Raw genomic sequence first — 15167 nt, 5'->3', positions numbered from 1 at the left:
CTCCCATCTGTACAACATCGCGTATCAAATATCAGTTACAAATATGCAGCAATGGAGCCAGCGGGACGAGAGAGAGAAAGATGGCCGTTCTGCGCACAAGAACGGTGAGAAGCACTTTATCTTCTTACTTGGAGCTTGCAGGTTCTCCCTTGGTTTGTGTGGACTTCCTCCAGTTTCCTCTCAAACACCAAAGACATACTGATAGGGGATTTATACAGTGGGGCAAAAAAGTATTTAGTCAGTCAGCAATAGTGCAAGTTCCACCACTTAAAAAGATGAGAGGCGTCTGTAATTTACATCATAGGTAGACCTCAACTATGGGAGACAAACTGAGAAAAAAAAATCCAGAAAATCACATTGTCTGTTTTTTTATCATTTTATTTGCATATTATGGTGGAAAATAAGTATTTGGTCAGAAACAAAATTTCATCTCAATACTTTGTAATATATCCTTTGATGGCAATGACAGAGGTCAAACGTTTTCTGTAAGTCTTCACAAGGTTGCCACACATGTTGTTGGTATGTTGGCCCATTCCTCCATGCAGATCTCCTCTAGAGCAGTGATGTTTTTGGCTTTTCGCTTGGCAACACGGACTTTCAACTCCCTCCAAAGGTTTTCTATAGGGTTGAGATCTGGAGACTGGCTAGGCCACTCCAGGACCTTGAAATGCTTCTTACGAAGCCACTCCTTCGTTGCCCTGGCGGTGTGCTTTGGATCATTGTCATGTTGAAAGACCCAGCCACGTTTCATCTTCAATGCCCTTGCTGATGGAAGGAGGTTTGCACTCAAAATCTCACGATACATGGCCCCATTCATTCTTTCATGTACCCGGATCAGTCGTCCTGGCCCCTTTGCAGAGAAACAGCCCCAAAGCATGATGTTTCCACCACCATGCTTTACAGTAGGTATGGTGTTGGATGGATGCAACTCAGTATTCTTTTTCCTCCAAACACGACAAGTTGTGTTTCTACCAAACAGTTCCAGTTTGGTTTCATCAGACCATAGGACATTCTCCCAAAACTCCTCTGGATCATCCAAATGCTCTCTAGCAAACTTCAGACGGGCCCGGACATGTACTGGCTTAAGCAGTGGGACACGTCTGGCACTGCAGGATCTGAGTCCATGGTGGCGTAGTGTGTTACTTATGGTAGGCTTTGTTACATTTGTCCCAGTTCTCTGCAGTTCATTCACTAGGTCCCCCCGCGTGGTTCTGGGATTTTTGCTCACCGTTCTTGTGATCATTCTGACCCCACGGGGTGGGATTTTGCGTGGAGCCCCAGATCGAGGAAGATTATCAGTGGTCTTGAATGTCTTCCATTTTCTAATTATTGCTCCCACTGTTGATTTCTTCACTCCAAGCTGGTTGGCTATTGCAGATTCAGTCTTCCCAGCCAGGTGCAGGGCTACAATTTTGTTTCTGGTGTCCTTTGACAGCTCTTTGGTCTTCACCATAGTGGAGTTTGGAGTCAGACTGTTTGAGGGTGTGCACAGGTGTCTTTTTATACTGATAACAAGTTTAAACAGGTGCCATTACTACAGGTAATGAGTGGAGGAAAGGGGAGACTCTTAAAGAAGAAGTTACAGGTCTGTGAGAGCCAGAAATCTTGATTGTTTGTGTCTGACCAAATACTTATTTTCCACCATAATATGCAAATAAAATGATAAAAAAAACAGACAATGTGATTTTCTGGATTTTTTTTTCTCAGTTTGTCTCCCATAGTTGAGGTCTACCTATGATGTAAATTACAGACGCCTCTCATCTTTTTAAGTGGTGGAACTTGCACTATTGCTGACTGACTAAATAATTTTTTGCCCCACTGTATCGTGAGCACCAATGGGGACAGTGATGATATTTGTGAAGCACTGTGGAATATGATGGTGCTATATAAAAGAATTATAAAAGTGAATGCTCAGTGAGAATCGGGCACAGTTCCTATTCTAAGGACTGGCTGGGCAGAAAATGGGTGACCCAACAAGTACCGCTCAAGATGCATCGGTTCTCCATGCCCCAAAACCATACAGTATACCTGTACAACCACCTCATGTGGCTTCAGCTCTTACATAGGTGGACACATCTGACACACTGTCAGGTAACATCCTAGACCTGCTTATGACCTTGGTGGATCATTTCCTTCTCCCTCTTGCACTGTCTGCACTCCTCGTATAATCCTGGACGCTTACAGTATTGTACCACACAATCTCCTACACCCTCTTCATTCATGACATTCTCACTCTGTACAACCCTTGGATTAAGCTGAGATGCCAACTCTACACTACTTCATCAACTAACAGGTGACAGCACCTCTAGAGGATGTAGACCACCATCCCAGAGTACAAAAACAAGGCACAGACCACCTGACAAAGAAAGGCAAACAAGTGAGTACATTCGAGTACAGACCACCATGGGCTTACCACCAGACACAACTTGGTGCAGACCAACCCAGGCACATCTTGGCACAGACCACCAGACATCATGGCGCAGATCAACCCAGGCATCATGGCGCAGGCCACCAATGGCACGCTCACGTGGAGACCACCAGACACATCTTGGTGCAGGCCACCCCAGATACACTCACATGCAGACCACAAGACGTCTTGGCGCAGACGACACAGGCATGCACAGGCGCAGGCCACATTAATGTGCATACCACCAGGTACATCTAGGTGCAGACCACCACGGGCACGCTCCAGTGCATACCACCACATGCATCTAGGCGCAGACCACACTGGGCACGTTCCTGTGCATACCACCAGGTACATCTAGGCGCAGACCACCACGGGCACGCTCCTGCGCATACCACCAGATACATTTAGGATGAGACCACTCAGGTGCAGACCACCACATGCATCTAGGTGCAGGCCACCCAGGGCACACTCACATGCAGACCACCAGATACATCTAGGCACAGACCAGCCCACGCATTAAGGCGCAGACCACCCTGGGCACGCTCCTGCACATACCACCAGATACATGTAGGCAGACCACCCGGGCACGCTCCTGCACATACCACCAGATACATCTAGGCACAGACCACCCTGGGCACACTCCTGCACATACCACCAGACACATCTAGGCACAGACCACCCGGGCACGCTCCTGCACATACCACCAGACACATCTAGGCGTAGTCCACCCTGGGCACGCTCCTGCACATACCACCAGATACATCTAGGCGTAGTCCACCCTGGGCACGCTCCTGCACATACCACCAGATACATCTAGGCGCAGACCACCCTGGGCAGGCTCCTGCACATACCACCAGATACATCTAGGCGTAGACCACCCTGGGCACGCTCCTGCACATACCACCAGATACATCTAGGCGTAGACCACCCTGGGCACGCTCCTGCACATACCACCAGATACATCTAGGCGCAGCCCACCCTAGGCACGCTCCTGCACATACCACCAGATACATCTAGGCGCAGACCACCCGGGCACGCTCCTGCACATACCACCAGATACATCTAGGCGCAGACCACCCGGGCACGCTCCTGCACATACCACCAGATACATCTAGGCGTAGACCACCCTGGGCACGCTCCTGCACATACCACCAGATACATCTAGGTACAGACCACCCGGGCACGCTCCTGCACATACCACCAGATACATCTAGGCACAGACCACCCTGGGCAAGCTCCTGCACATACCACCAGATACATCTAGGCACAGACCACCCTGGGCACGCTCCTGCACATACCACCAGATACATCTAGGCACAGACCACCCTGGGCACGCTCCTGCACATACCACCAGATACATCTAGGCACAGACCACCCTGGGCACGCTCCTGCACATACCACCAGATACATCTAGGCACAGACCACCCTGGGCACGCTCCTGCACATACCACCAGATACATCTAGGATCAGACCACCCTGGGCACGCTCCTGCACATACCACCAGATACATCTAGGCACAGACCACCCTGGGCACGCTCCTGCACATACCATCAGATACATCTAGGCACAGACCACCCTGGGCACGCTCCTGCACATACCACCAGATACATCTAGGATCAGACCACCCTGGGCACGCTCCTGCACATACCACCAGATACATCTAGGATCAGACCACCCTGGGCACGCTCCTGCACATACCACCAGATACATCTAGGCACAGACCACCCTGGGCACGCTCCTGCACATACCACCAGATACATCTAGGCACAGACCACCCTGGGCACGCTCCTGCACATACCACCAGATACATCTAGGCACAGACCACCCTGGGCACGCTCCTGCACATACCATCAGATACATCTAGGCACAGACCACCCTGGGCACGCTCCTGCACATACCACCAGATACATCTAGGCGTAGACCACCCTGGGCACGCTCTTGCACATACCATCAGATACATCTAGGCACAGACCACCCGGGCACGCTCCTGCACATACCACCAGATACATCTAGGATCAAACCACCCTGGGCACGCTCCTGCACATACCACCAGATACATCTAGGCACAGACCACCCGGGCACGCTCCTGCACATACCACCAGATACATCTAGGATCAAACCACCCTGGGCACGCTCCTGCACATACCACCAGATACATCTAGGATCAGACCACCCTGGGCACGCTCCTGCACATACCACCAGATACATCTAGGATCAAACCACCCTGGGCACGCTCCTGCACATACCACCAGATACATCTAGGATCAAACCACCCTGGGCACGCTCCTGCACATACCACCAGATACATCTAGGATCAAACCACCCTGGGCACGCTCCTGCACATACCACCAGATACATCTAGGATCAAACCACCCTGGGCACGCTCCTGCACATACCACCAGATACATCTAGGATCAAACCACCCTGGGCACGCTCTTGCACATACCACCAGATACATCTAGGATCAAACCACCCTGGGCACGCTCCTGCACATACCACCAGATACATCTAGGCACAGACCACCCTGGGCACGCTCCTGCACATACCACCAGATACATCTAGGATCAAACCACCCTGGGCACGCTCCTGCACATACCACCAGATACATCTAGGCACAGACCACCCTGGGCACGCTCCTGCACATACCATCAGATACATCTAGGCACAGACCACCCTGGGCACGCTCCTGCACATACCACCAGATACATCTAGGATCAAACCACCCTGGGCACGCTCCTGCACATACCACCAGATACATCTAGGCACAGACCACCCTGGGCACGCTCTTGCACATACCATCAGATACATCTAGGCACAGACCACCCGGGCACGCTCCTGCACATACCACCAGATACATCTAGGATCAGACCATCCCAGGCACACTCAGGTCCAGACCACCAGCCACTTCTTGGTGCAGACCACCTTGGGCACATCATGAACCCATTCCGTAAGCTCTCAGCACAGCCCCATGCATGGAGTACATGGAGAGACCCAGCCTTCTCTCAGTGAGCACTACAGGACAGCTAGCAGACCCTGCTGCAGACCCCTGTACACGCCAGTGCAGACGCTGCCCTCACACGCCCCCGGTCCCCGCTCACCCGGCCGGGCTGACACCTACACTGAGCATTTAAAGATTTGCACTTACTTGATCCGGGCAGAGATGAAAACCTGCTCTCAGCCAATGGCGTGCTAGAACACATACTTTGTTGCAGAGCTTCTGATTGGTCAGGTGTATCTCAATGACTAGGCGGGGCCAGCGCGCCACGTTGCAATGGGCCCTGGAGATAACTGCAGTGTGCCTGCTGGCAGCTCACGGGATACTGCTCCTGGGGGGCTGCCGGCTGTACTGGCCCCTGATCACACGTGTCACTGCCAGCACGGCCGGTAGATGTGCTGCTCGTCCTCCTACAATGGAGCTGCCGCACCACTCTCTGTCACCCGCGTCCCCACACTGCGGACGGACGAGTGTGGCGCCTGCAGACGACCATGGACACAATCGTCCACGTTTCAGCTACAAAACTCTGACGATTTTTTTCTAATTTTCAGCAGATTTTCATTAAAGGGGTTGTGCACGGCTAGGACAGCCGCTGCTCATTCCACATGTTTGGCTCCATCAAAATAAAACCACCTACACTCCCAGTCAGGGGCTGGCTGGCAACTTTCAGCCTGGGGGGCAATCACAAGGCAGTGGCCCTCGAGTTGTGGTGGCCCTCCTTTTCCCTGCTTATATCTGGCCACTGCATTAAAGTAGCAGAGATAACAGGCTTTAAAAACAGGCTGGTACACAGATATGGGAACTGAACGGAGCTTGCTGCATAGATATGGGAGCAGAATCGAGCTTACTCCAGAGATATGGGAACAGAACGGAGCTTACTACAGAGATGTGTGAGCAGAACAGAGCTTACTGCAGAAATATGGGAGCAGAACAGAGCTTATTATAGAGATATGGGAGCAGAACCGAACTTACTAGATTCAGAGATATAGGAGCCGAACCAAGCTTACTGCAAAGATATGGGAGCAGAACCGAGCTTACTACAGAGATATGGGAGCAGAACCGAGCTAACAGCAAGGATATGGGAGCAGAACCAAGCTTACTGCAGAGATATGGGAGCGGAATGGGGCTTACTACAGAGATATGTCAGCAGAAACGAGCTTACTACAGAGATAAGGGAGCAGAACCAAGTTTACTACAGAGATATGGGAGCAGAAACGAGCTTACTACAGAGATAAGGAAGCAGAAACGAGCTTACTACAGAGATATGGGAACAGAACCGAGCTTACTACAGAGATATGGACGCAGAACCGAGCTTACTGCAAAGATATGGGAGCAGAACCAAGCTTACTACAGAGATATGGGAGCAAAACCGAGCTTAGTGCAGAGAAATGGGAGCAGAACCGAGCTTACTGCAGAGATATGGGAACAGAATCGACCTTACTACAGAGATATGGGAGCAGAACCAAACTTACTACAGAGATATGGGAGCAGAACCTAGCATACTACAGAGATAAGGGAGCAGAACCGAGCTTACTAGAGAGATAAGGGAGCAGAACCGAGCTTACTACAGAGATAAGGGAGCAGAACCGAGCTTAATAAGTCTACTACATGGAACCAAGTCTGCTACATAGAAACTGGAGCAGAACTGAGATTACGACATACATACAGTACCATAATCTAGATTACTACATTGATAGAGTACCAGAACCAAGCTTACTGCTTAGATATGGTGCCATAACGGAGCTTACTTAGAAACATACACACAACAATACAGCTATACAGTGCCTAGTAATATCTCCACTACACAGAGAATACATAATATTATAATATCACCATTACCTCTACATGAAACTACATTCTATACAAAGACCAATAATGCCACCATACACTCCCTGACAGAAGTTATGTCGCTTATCCATGTTATGTAAATAAAAGCTTATAACCTGATGTTAAATTCATCCATTGGTTGTATAAGTTATTCTTTTGAAAGCTGGAACCCTCCAAAATGTGATTTAGGTTAAGAAAATAAATTATCAAAGCAGAAATATTGATCAGTTAATGGACACAGAATGGTCAGATTTTGGCAAGACAAATTTTGTGTTGCCCACAGACAAATAATTAACTTAAAATACAAATATGTGTTGCATAACATTGGTGAATGAAGTTGTGGTACTCATCTAGATTCTCTGGTTTTGTCTTCCAAGCTTCCTCGTTCATCCTTCCCCAAACATGCTCAATGATGTTCATGTCTGGTGACTGGGCTGGCCAGTCCTTGAGCACCTTGATCTTTTTGCCTGGAGGAACTTTGTTGTAGAGGTGGATGTATGGAGATGGAGCACCATCCTGCTGCAGAATTTGACCTCTTTTATGATTTGGAATATAAGCGGTAGCTAATACTTCTTGATATTTTAGGCTATTGATATTGCCTTCCACCTTGCAAATGTTTCGCACACCCCCATACTGAATGTAACCCCAGACCATGATCTTTCAACCACCAAATGTAACTGTATTCTGGGTGTATTTTGGATCCATACTGGCTCCAGTAAGTCTCCTGCAGTGTTTCTGGCAGCTGTGGTGTAATTCTCCAGTTTCTTCAAATCTTTTTTTTTAATTCTTTGTTCTTGACGCTGAGACACATTAAAGGTGCCCGCCACCTCTGCAGTGGATCTGGTCTTCAGCCTCTTGATAATCCAGGCTTTGGTTGCAGGGTGGATTTTTGGCATGTTGTCAAGAGCTCAAGTTGCAGTTCAAGTGAAGGTCTGGGGTGCTAGGTTTCTTCTTATACACACACTAAATAACTGATCATTTACTGAACACAGGTAAGGATGTAAACTAGGATTGGGTCATTATATGACCAGGCGACAAAACTTTTGTCTTGCTAAAACCTGACCATTCTGTGTCCATTAACTGATCAATATTTCTGCATTGATGTCAATTTATTTTCTTAACCTAAACCACATTTTGGAAGGTTTCAGCTTTCAAAAGAATAATTTATACAACCAATGGATGAATTTAACTTCAGGTTATAAGCTTTTATTTACATAACATGGATAAGCGACATTACTTCTGTCAGGGAGTGTACAACTTTTACTACTAGTATACTACAATGCTGATCATTAATTTTAAAAAAAGCACAACACTAAGTGCCATTTTTATACAGGAACTCTGTATTTACGGTCAGTGTAAAGATACTACAGTGATCACTGGTGACATTATACACAGGAGATCTGTATAAGGTGTCAGTGTACAGGTAATACAGTGATCACCACTGCCAGTGACATTATACACAGGAGCTTTGTATATAGTATACAGTGTATAGTGCCAGTGTACAGGTAATACACTGACTCACTAGTGATGTCTCTAGCTGAAGTCCTTCATCTTTGCTTTTCATTTTCATCCAGCACAGACTGCCATCACTTCTTCCAGTCAGGACTCGTCTCTGCATAAAATAACACAGTTGCCTAGAGCACGTCTTCCAGACCACATTCCCCACTTTTTCCCTTTCTTCTACACCATGTTCCAAATTATTATGCAAAATATATTTTTCTCGGATTTTCCTAAATGGTCGGTGCAAATGACAGTCAGTCTAATAAAAGTCATCACCCGTTAGAGTATACATCGAATTTTATTGGAGAAACCTCCCAATGATAACACTATAACCTCCAAAATGAATAAAAACTCAAAAAGCACTGTTCCAAATTATTAGGCACAGTAGAATTTCTAAACATTTGATCTGTTTTAAAGAACTGAAAATGCTCATTTGTGGAATTTGCAGCATTAGGAGGTCACATTCACTGAACAAAAAAGCTATTTAACTCCAAAACATCCTAACAGGCCAAGTCACATGTTACCATAGGAACCCTTCTTTGTTATCACCTTCACAATTCTCACCTCCATTGACCTTGTGAGTTTTTGGAGAGTTTCTGCTTGTATTTCTTTGCATGAAGTCAGAATAGCCTCCCAGAGCTGCTGTTTTGATGTGAACTGCCTCCCACCCTCATAGATCTTTTGCTTGATGATACTCCAAAGGTTCTCTATAGGGTTGAGGTCAGGGGAAGATCGTGGCAATACCATGAGTTTATCTCCTTTTATGCCCATAGCAGCCAATGACTCAGAGATATTCTTTGCAGCATGAGATGGTGCATTGACATGCATGAAGATGATTTTGCTCCTGAAGGTACAATTCTGATTTTTATACCATGGAAGAAAGTTGTCAGTCAGAAACTCTATATACTTTGCCGAGGTCATTTTCACACCTTAAAGTACCTTAAAGGGCCCTTCCAGCTGTTTCCCCATGATTCCAGCCCAAAACATTACTCCTCCATCTCCTTGCTGACGTTGCAGCCTTGTTGGGACATGGTGGCCATCCACCAACCATCCACTACTCCATGCATCTGGACCACCCAGGGTTGCTCGACACACATCAGTAAACAAGACTGTTTGGAAATCAGTCTTCATGCATGTCTGGGCCCACTGCAACCGTTTCTGCTTGTGAACACTGTTTAGGGGTGGCCGAATAGTAGGTTTATGCATCACAGCAAGCCTTTGAAGGATCCTACACCTTGAGGTTCGAGGGACTCCAGAGGCACCAGCAGCTTCAAATAACTGTTTGCTGCTTTGTAATGGTATTTTGGCAGCTGCTCTCTTTATCTAATGAATTTGTCTGGCAGAAATCTTCCTCATTATGCCTTTATCTGCATGAACTCTGTCTGTGCTCTGTTTCAGTCGCAAATCTCTTCACAGTATGATGATCACTCTTAAGTTTTCGTGAAATATCTAATGTTTTCATGCTTTTGACCAAGGCATTGCACTATTTAATGCTTTTCAGCAGCAGAGAGATCCTTTTTATTTCCCATATTGCTTGAAACCTGTGGTCTGCTTTATAATGTGGAACATCATTTTTAAGTAGTTTTTCTTTAATTAGAATCACCTGGAAAACTAACGATCACATGTGTTTAAGATTGATTTCAGTGATCCATTGAGCCCTGAGACACAATACCATCCACGAGTTTATTTGAAAAACAAAACAATTAAATCTTTATGACACTTAAATCCAATTTGCATAATAATTTAGAACATGGTGTACACTAGACATCTGAATACAGAGGTGCACCCACAAACAATATATAATTGGTTATTATGCAACCTCATAGATTGTAAGCTTGCGAGCAGGGCCCTCATTCCTTTTGGTATCTGTTGATCTATGTGTTTATTGTTATGCTTAATGTCCATTGTCTGTACAAGTCCCCTCTAAAATGTAAAGTGTTGACACTATAGAAATAAAATTATCATACTTATTATTATTAACCGACCATTCCAAATATAAATTATAATCCACCACTGTGCACCCACTAACTATAAATAACCACTTTCCCCATTTAATATATAAATTAATTAGCACCTGTACTCTTTCCCCCAATTCATTACTAGTCACTTCATCCTCAACGCCCCCCACTATGTACCTACCACTCTAACCCTAACCCCGATTCATTATAGTTACATGCCCCTCCCGCCCCAATTCATTGTCATGTCTTTCTCTCTCAGGGTATGTGCACACGTCAGGATTTTGTCAGGATTTTGTCAGGATTTTTCATCAGGATTTGTAGCCAAAACCAGGAGTGGAACAATTAGAGGAAAAGTATAATAGAAACATATGCACCACTTCTGCATTTATCACCCACTCCTGGTTTTGGCTACAAAACCTGATGAAAAATCCTGACAAAATCCTGACAAAATCCTGACAAAATCCTGACGTGTGCACATACCCCCTCTATTCATTATCAACTGCTCTACCCCACATTCAATACATCATTTACTCCCCCACCCTTAAAATTCATTATTTGTTCTTCCCCTAGATCATCATTTGCTCTCCCCACCCACTCTTCAATTGATCATTTGCTCTCCCCACCCCCACCTTCAATTAAATTGCTGTCCCCTGTCCCTTACACTGAATTTATAATTTTGCAGTTCCCCCACTTTAATTTGAAGTCCCCTTACTTCATTCATTGCAGTCTCCTATCACCCCCTCACTTCATCTGCAGTGCCCCTTCATCATTTGCAGCCCCCTATCCCCCTTCCATTTCATCATGAGCAGTCCCCCATCAGACACACTTCATCATGTGCAGTCCTGCAGTCCCCTTCTCCCACTTCATCATGTGCAGTCCCCTTACCCCCCCACTTCATCATGTTCTGTCCCCTTACCCCCCACTTCATCATGTTCAGTCACCCTTACCCCCCACTTCATGTGCAGTCCATCTTACACTCCACTTTATCATGTGCAGTCCCCATTACCCCCCACTTCATGTGCAGATCACCTTACCCCCCACTTCATCGTGTGCAGTCCCCTTTAACCCCCAATTCATCATGTGCAGTCCCCCTTACCCCCCACTTCATCATGTGCAGCCCCACTCCCCCTTCATAATGCGCAATCCCCCTTACTCCCACATCATCATGTGCTGCCCCATTCCATCATTTACAGCCCCACTCTCCCCACTTCATCATGTGCAGTCTCCTTTATCCACTAAACTATCATGTGCAGCCCCACTTCCCCTTCATCATGTGCAGCCCCACTCCATCATGTACAGCCCCACTCAACCTTCATCATGTGCAGCCCCACTTACCCCCTCACTCCATCATGTGCAGTCTCCTTTAACCCCCAAATTCCATCATGTGCAGCCTCCTTACACCCCCCACTTCATAACTTGCAGTTACACACCATTAAATTTATTTTATAAAAAAAACAAAAAAGTTCTTCATACTTACCTCACCAGTCGCTCCCCTGCAGTGCCTCTCTGCTTCTAGCATCCGGGTCATGTCGGCGTGTGCGTGAGGACGCCATCGCGCATGCCCAACACCTAACTTGGAAGTATAGAGAACATGAAGGAAGCAGTAGCTGCGCAACCGTCAAGGTGACAGCCAAGCATAGCTCCTGGCCCCAGCGCAGACGTGTGCGCTAACTGTCATGCGGCTGTGTCTGCTGCCAGCCGCGTCACAGTACAGCAGACATGGCTGCGCACAATTTGCTGTGTGGCTGTAGCCACCACCAGGCAGCCGGCCCTGAACAGCTGCTGGGGGAGCGGCCCGGGGGGCATTTGCCTCTTTGCCACCTGGGCCAGTCAGCCCCTGCTCCCAGTGGTACCTACACTCCGAGCGGTCAGCGGTGCCTACACTCCCAGTGGTACCTACACTCCGAGCGGTCAGCGATGCCTACACTCCCAGTGGTACCTACACTCCGAGCGGTCAGCGATGCCTACACTCCGAGCGGTCAGCGGTGCCTACACTGCCAGCGGTGCCTACACTCCCAGCGGTACCTACACGGTCAGCGGTGCCTACACTGCAAGCGGTCAGCGGTGCCTACACTCCAAGCGGTCAGCGGTGCCTACACTGCCAGCGGTGCCTACACTCCCAGCGGTCAGCGGTGCCTACACTGCCAGCGGTGCCTACACTCCCAGCGGTCAGCGGTGCCTACACTGCCAGCGGTACCTACACTCCCAGCGGTCAGCGGTACCTACACTCCCAGCGGTCAGCGGTGCCTACACTCCCAGTGGTCAGCGGTGCCTACACTCCCAGTGGTACCTACACTCCGAGCGGTCAGCGATGCCTACACTCCCAGCGATGCCTACACTCCCAGCGGTCAGCGGTGCCTACACTCCCAGTGGTACCTACCCTCCGAGCGGTCAGCGGTGCCTACACTGCCAGCGGTGCCTACACTCCCAGCGGTCAGCGGTGCCTACACTCCAAGCGGTCAGCGGTGCCTACACTCCAAGCGGTCAGCGGTGCCTACACTCCCAGCGGTCAGCGGTGCCTACACTGCCAGCGGTGCCTACACTCCCAGCGGTCAGCGGTGCCTACACTGCCAGCGGTGCCTACACTGCCAGCGGTGCCTACACTCCCAGCGATGCCTACACTCCCAGCGGTACCTACACTCCCAGCGGTCAGCGGTACCTACACTCCCAGCGGTCAGCGGTGCCTACACTCCCAGCGGTGCCTACACTCCCAGCGGTCAGCGGTGCCTACACTCCCAGTGGTACCTACACTCCGAGCGGTCAGCGATGCCTACACTCCGAGCGGTCAGCGGTGCCTACACTGCCAGCGGTGCCTACACTCCCAGCGGTACCTACACGGTCAGCGGTGCCTACACTGCAAGCGGTCAGCGGTGCCTACACTCCAAGCGGTCAGCGGTGCCTACACTGCCAGCGGTGCCTACACTCCCAGCGGTCAGCGGTGCCTACACTGCCAGCGGTGCCTACACTCCCAGCGGTCAGCGGTGCCTACACTGCCAGCGGTACCTACACTCCCAGCGGTCAGCGGTACCTACACTCCTAGCGGTCAGCGGTGCCTACACTCCCAGTGGTCAGCGGTGCCTACACTCCCAGTGGTACCTACACTCCGAGCGGTCAGCGATGCCTACACTCCCAGCGATGCCTACACTCCCAGCGGTCAGCGGTGCCTACACTCCCAGTGGTACCTACCCTCCGAGCGGTCAGCGGTGCCTACACTGCCAGCGGTGCCTACACTCCCAGCGGTCAGCGGTGCCTACACTCCAAGCGGTCAGCGGTGCCTACACTCCAAGCGGTCAGCGGTGCCTACACTCCCAGCGGTCAGCGGTGCCTACACTGCCAGCGGTGCCTACACTCCCAGCGGTCAGCGGTGCCTACACTGCCAGCGGTGCCTACACTGCCAGCGGTGCCTACACTCCCAGCGATGCCTACACTCCCAGCGGTACCTACACTCCCAGCGGTCAGCGGTACCTACACTCCCAGCGGTCAGCGGTGCCTACACTCCCAGCGGTGCCTACACTCCCAGCGGTCAGCGGTGCCTACACTCCCAGTGGTACCTACACTCCGAGCGGTCAGCGGTGCCTACACTGCCAGCGGTGCCTACACTGCCAGCGGTGCCTACACTCCCAGCGATGCCTACACTCCCAGCGGTACCTACACTCCCAGCGGTCAGCGGTGCCTACACTCCAAGCGGTCAGCAGTACCTACACTCCAAGCGGTCAGCGGTGCCTACACTCCAAGCGGTCAGCGGTGCCTACACTCCCAGCGGTCAGCGGTGCCTACACTCCGAGCGGTACCTACACTCCGAGCGGTCAGCGGTGCCTACACTGCCAGAGGTGCCTACACTGCCAGCGGTGCCTACACTCCCAGAGATGCCTACACTCCCAGCGGTACCTACACTGCCAGCGGTACCTACACTGCCAGCGGTACCTACACTCCCAGCGATGCCTACACTCCCAGCGGTACCTACACTCCCAGCGATGCCTACACTCCCAGCGGTACCTACACTGCCAGCAGTACCTACACTACCAGCGGTCAGCGGTGCCTACACTCCCAGTGGTCAGCGGTGCCTACATTCCCAGCGGTCAGCGGTACCTACACTCCAAGCGGTCAGCGGTGCCTACACTCCCAGCGGTCAGCGGTGCCTACACTCCCAGTGGTACCTACACTCCGAGCGGTACCTACACTCCGAGCGGTCAGCGGTGCCTACACTGCCAGCGGTGCCTACACTCCCAGCGATGCCTACACTCCCAGCGGTACCTACACTGCCAGCGGTACCTACACTCCGAGCGGTCAGCGGTGCCTACACTCCCAGCGGTGCCTACACTGCCAGCGGTACCTACACTGCCAGCGGTACCTACACCGAGCGCTCAGCGGTGCCTACACTCCCAGCGGTGCCTACACTGCCAGCGGTACCTTCTCTGCCAGCGGTACCTACACTCCGAGCGCTCAGCGGTACCTACACTGCCAGCGGTACCTACACTGC

At 50.1% G+C, this 15167-nt stretch overlaps 1 protein-coding gene across 5 annotated transcripts in view; it reads right to left on the bottom strand.

The window, feature by feature from the left end:
- Positions 1–5679, bottom strand: part of RCN1 (reticulocalbin 1) — a 70869-nt gene extending 65190 nt beyond the window's left edge. Inside the window, exon 1 of one of the 5 annotated variants that reach the window (XM_077288080.1) lies at positions 5553–5679. Coding sequence is in view for 1 of the 5 variants with exons in the window: in XM_077288079.1 (XP_077144194.1) it covers positions 2414–2451 (38 nt within the window). In the remaining 4 variants the exon portion in view is untranslated. Of the gene's footprint in view, positions 1–2413; positions 2467–3855; positions 3874–5252; positions 5527–5552 lie in introns of those variants that run through there. The other 4 variants (XM_077288083.1, XM_077288081.1, XM_077288082.1 and 1 more) reach the window with 4 other exon arrangements.
- Positions 5680–15167: the final 9488 nt, after the last annotated feature.

The sequence above is a fragment of the Ranitomeya variabilis genome, chromosome 2 (genome assembly GCF_051348905.1).
Source record: "Ranitomeya variabilis isolate aRanVar5 chromosome 2, aRanVar5.hap1, whole genome shotgun sequence".
Classification (NCBI taxonomy): domain Eukaryota; kingdom Metazoa; phylum Chordata; class Amphibia; order Anura; family Dendrobatidae; genus Ranitomeya; species Ranitomeya variabilis.
Note: the sequence above shows the minus strand (reverse complement) of the source record. Positions and strands in the feature narration are given on the sequence as shown.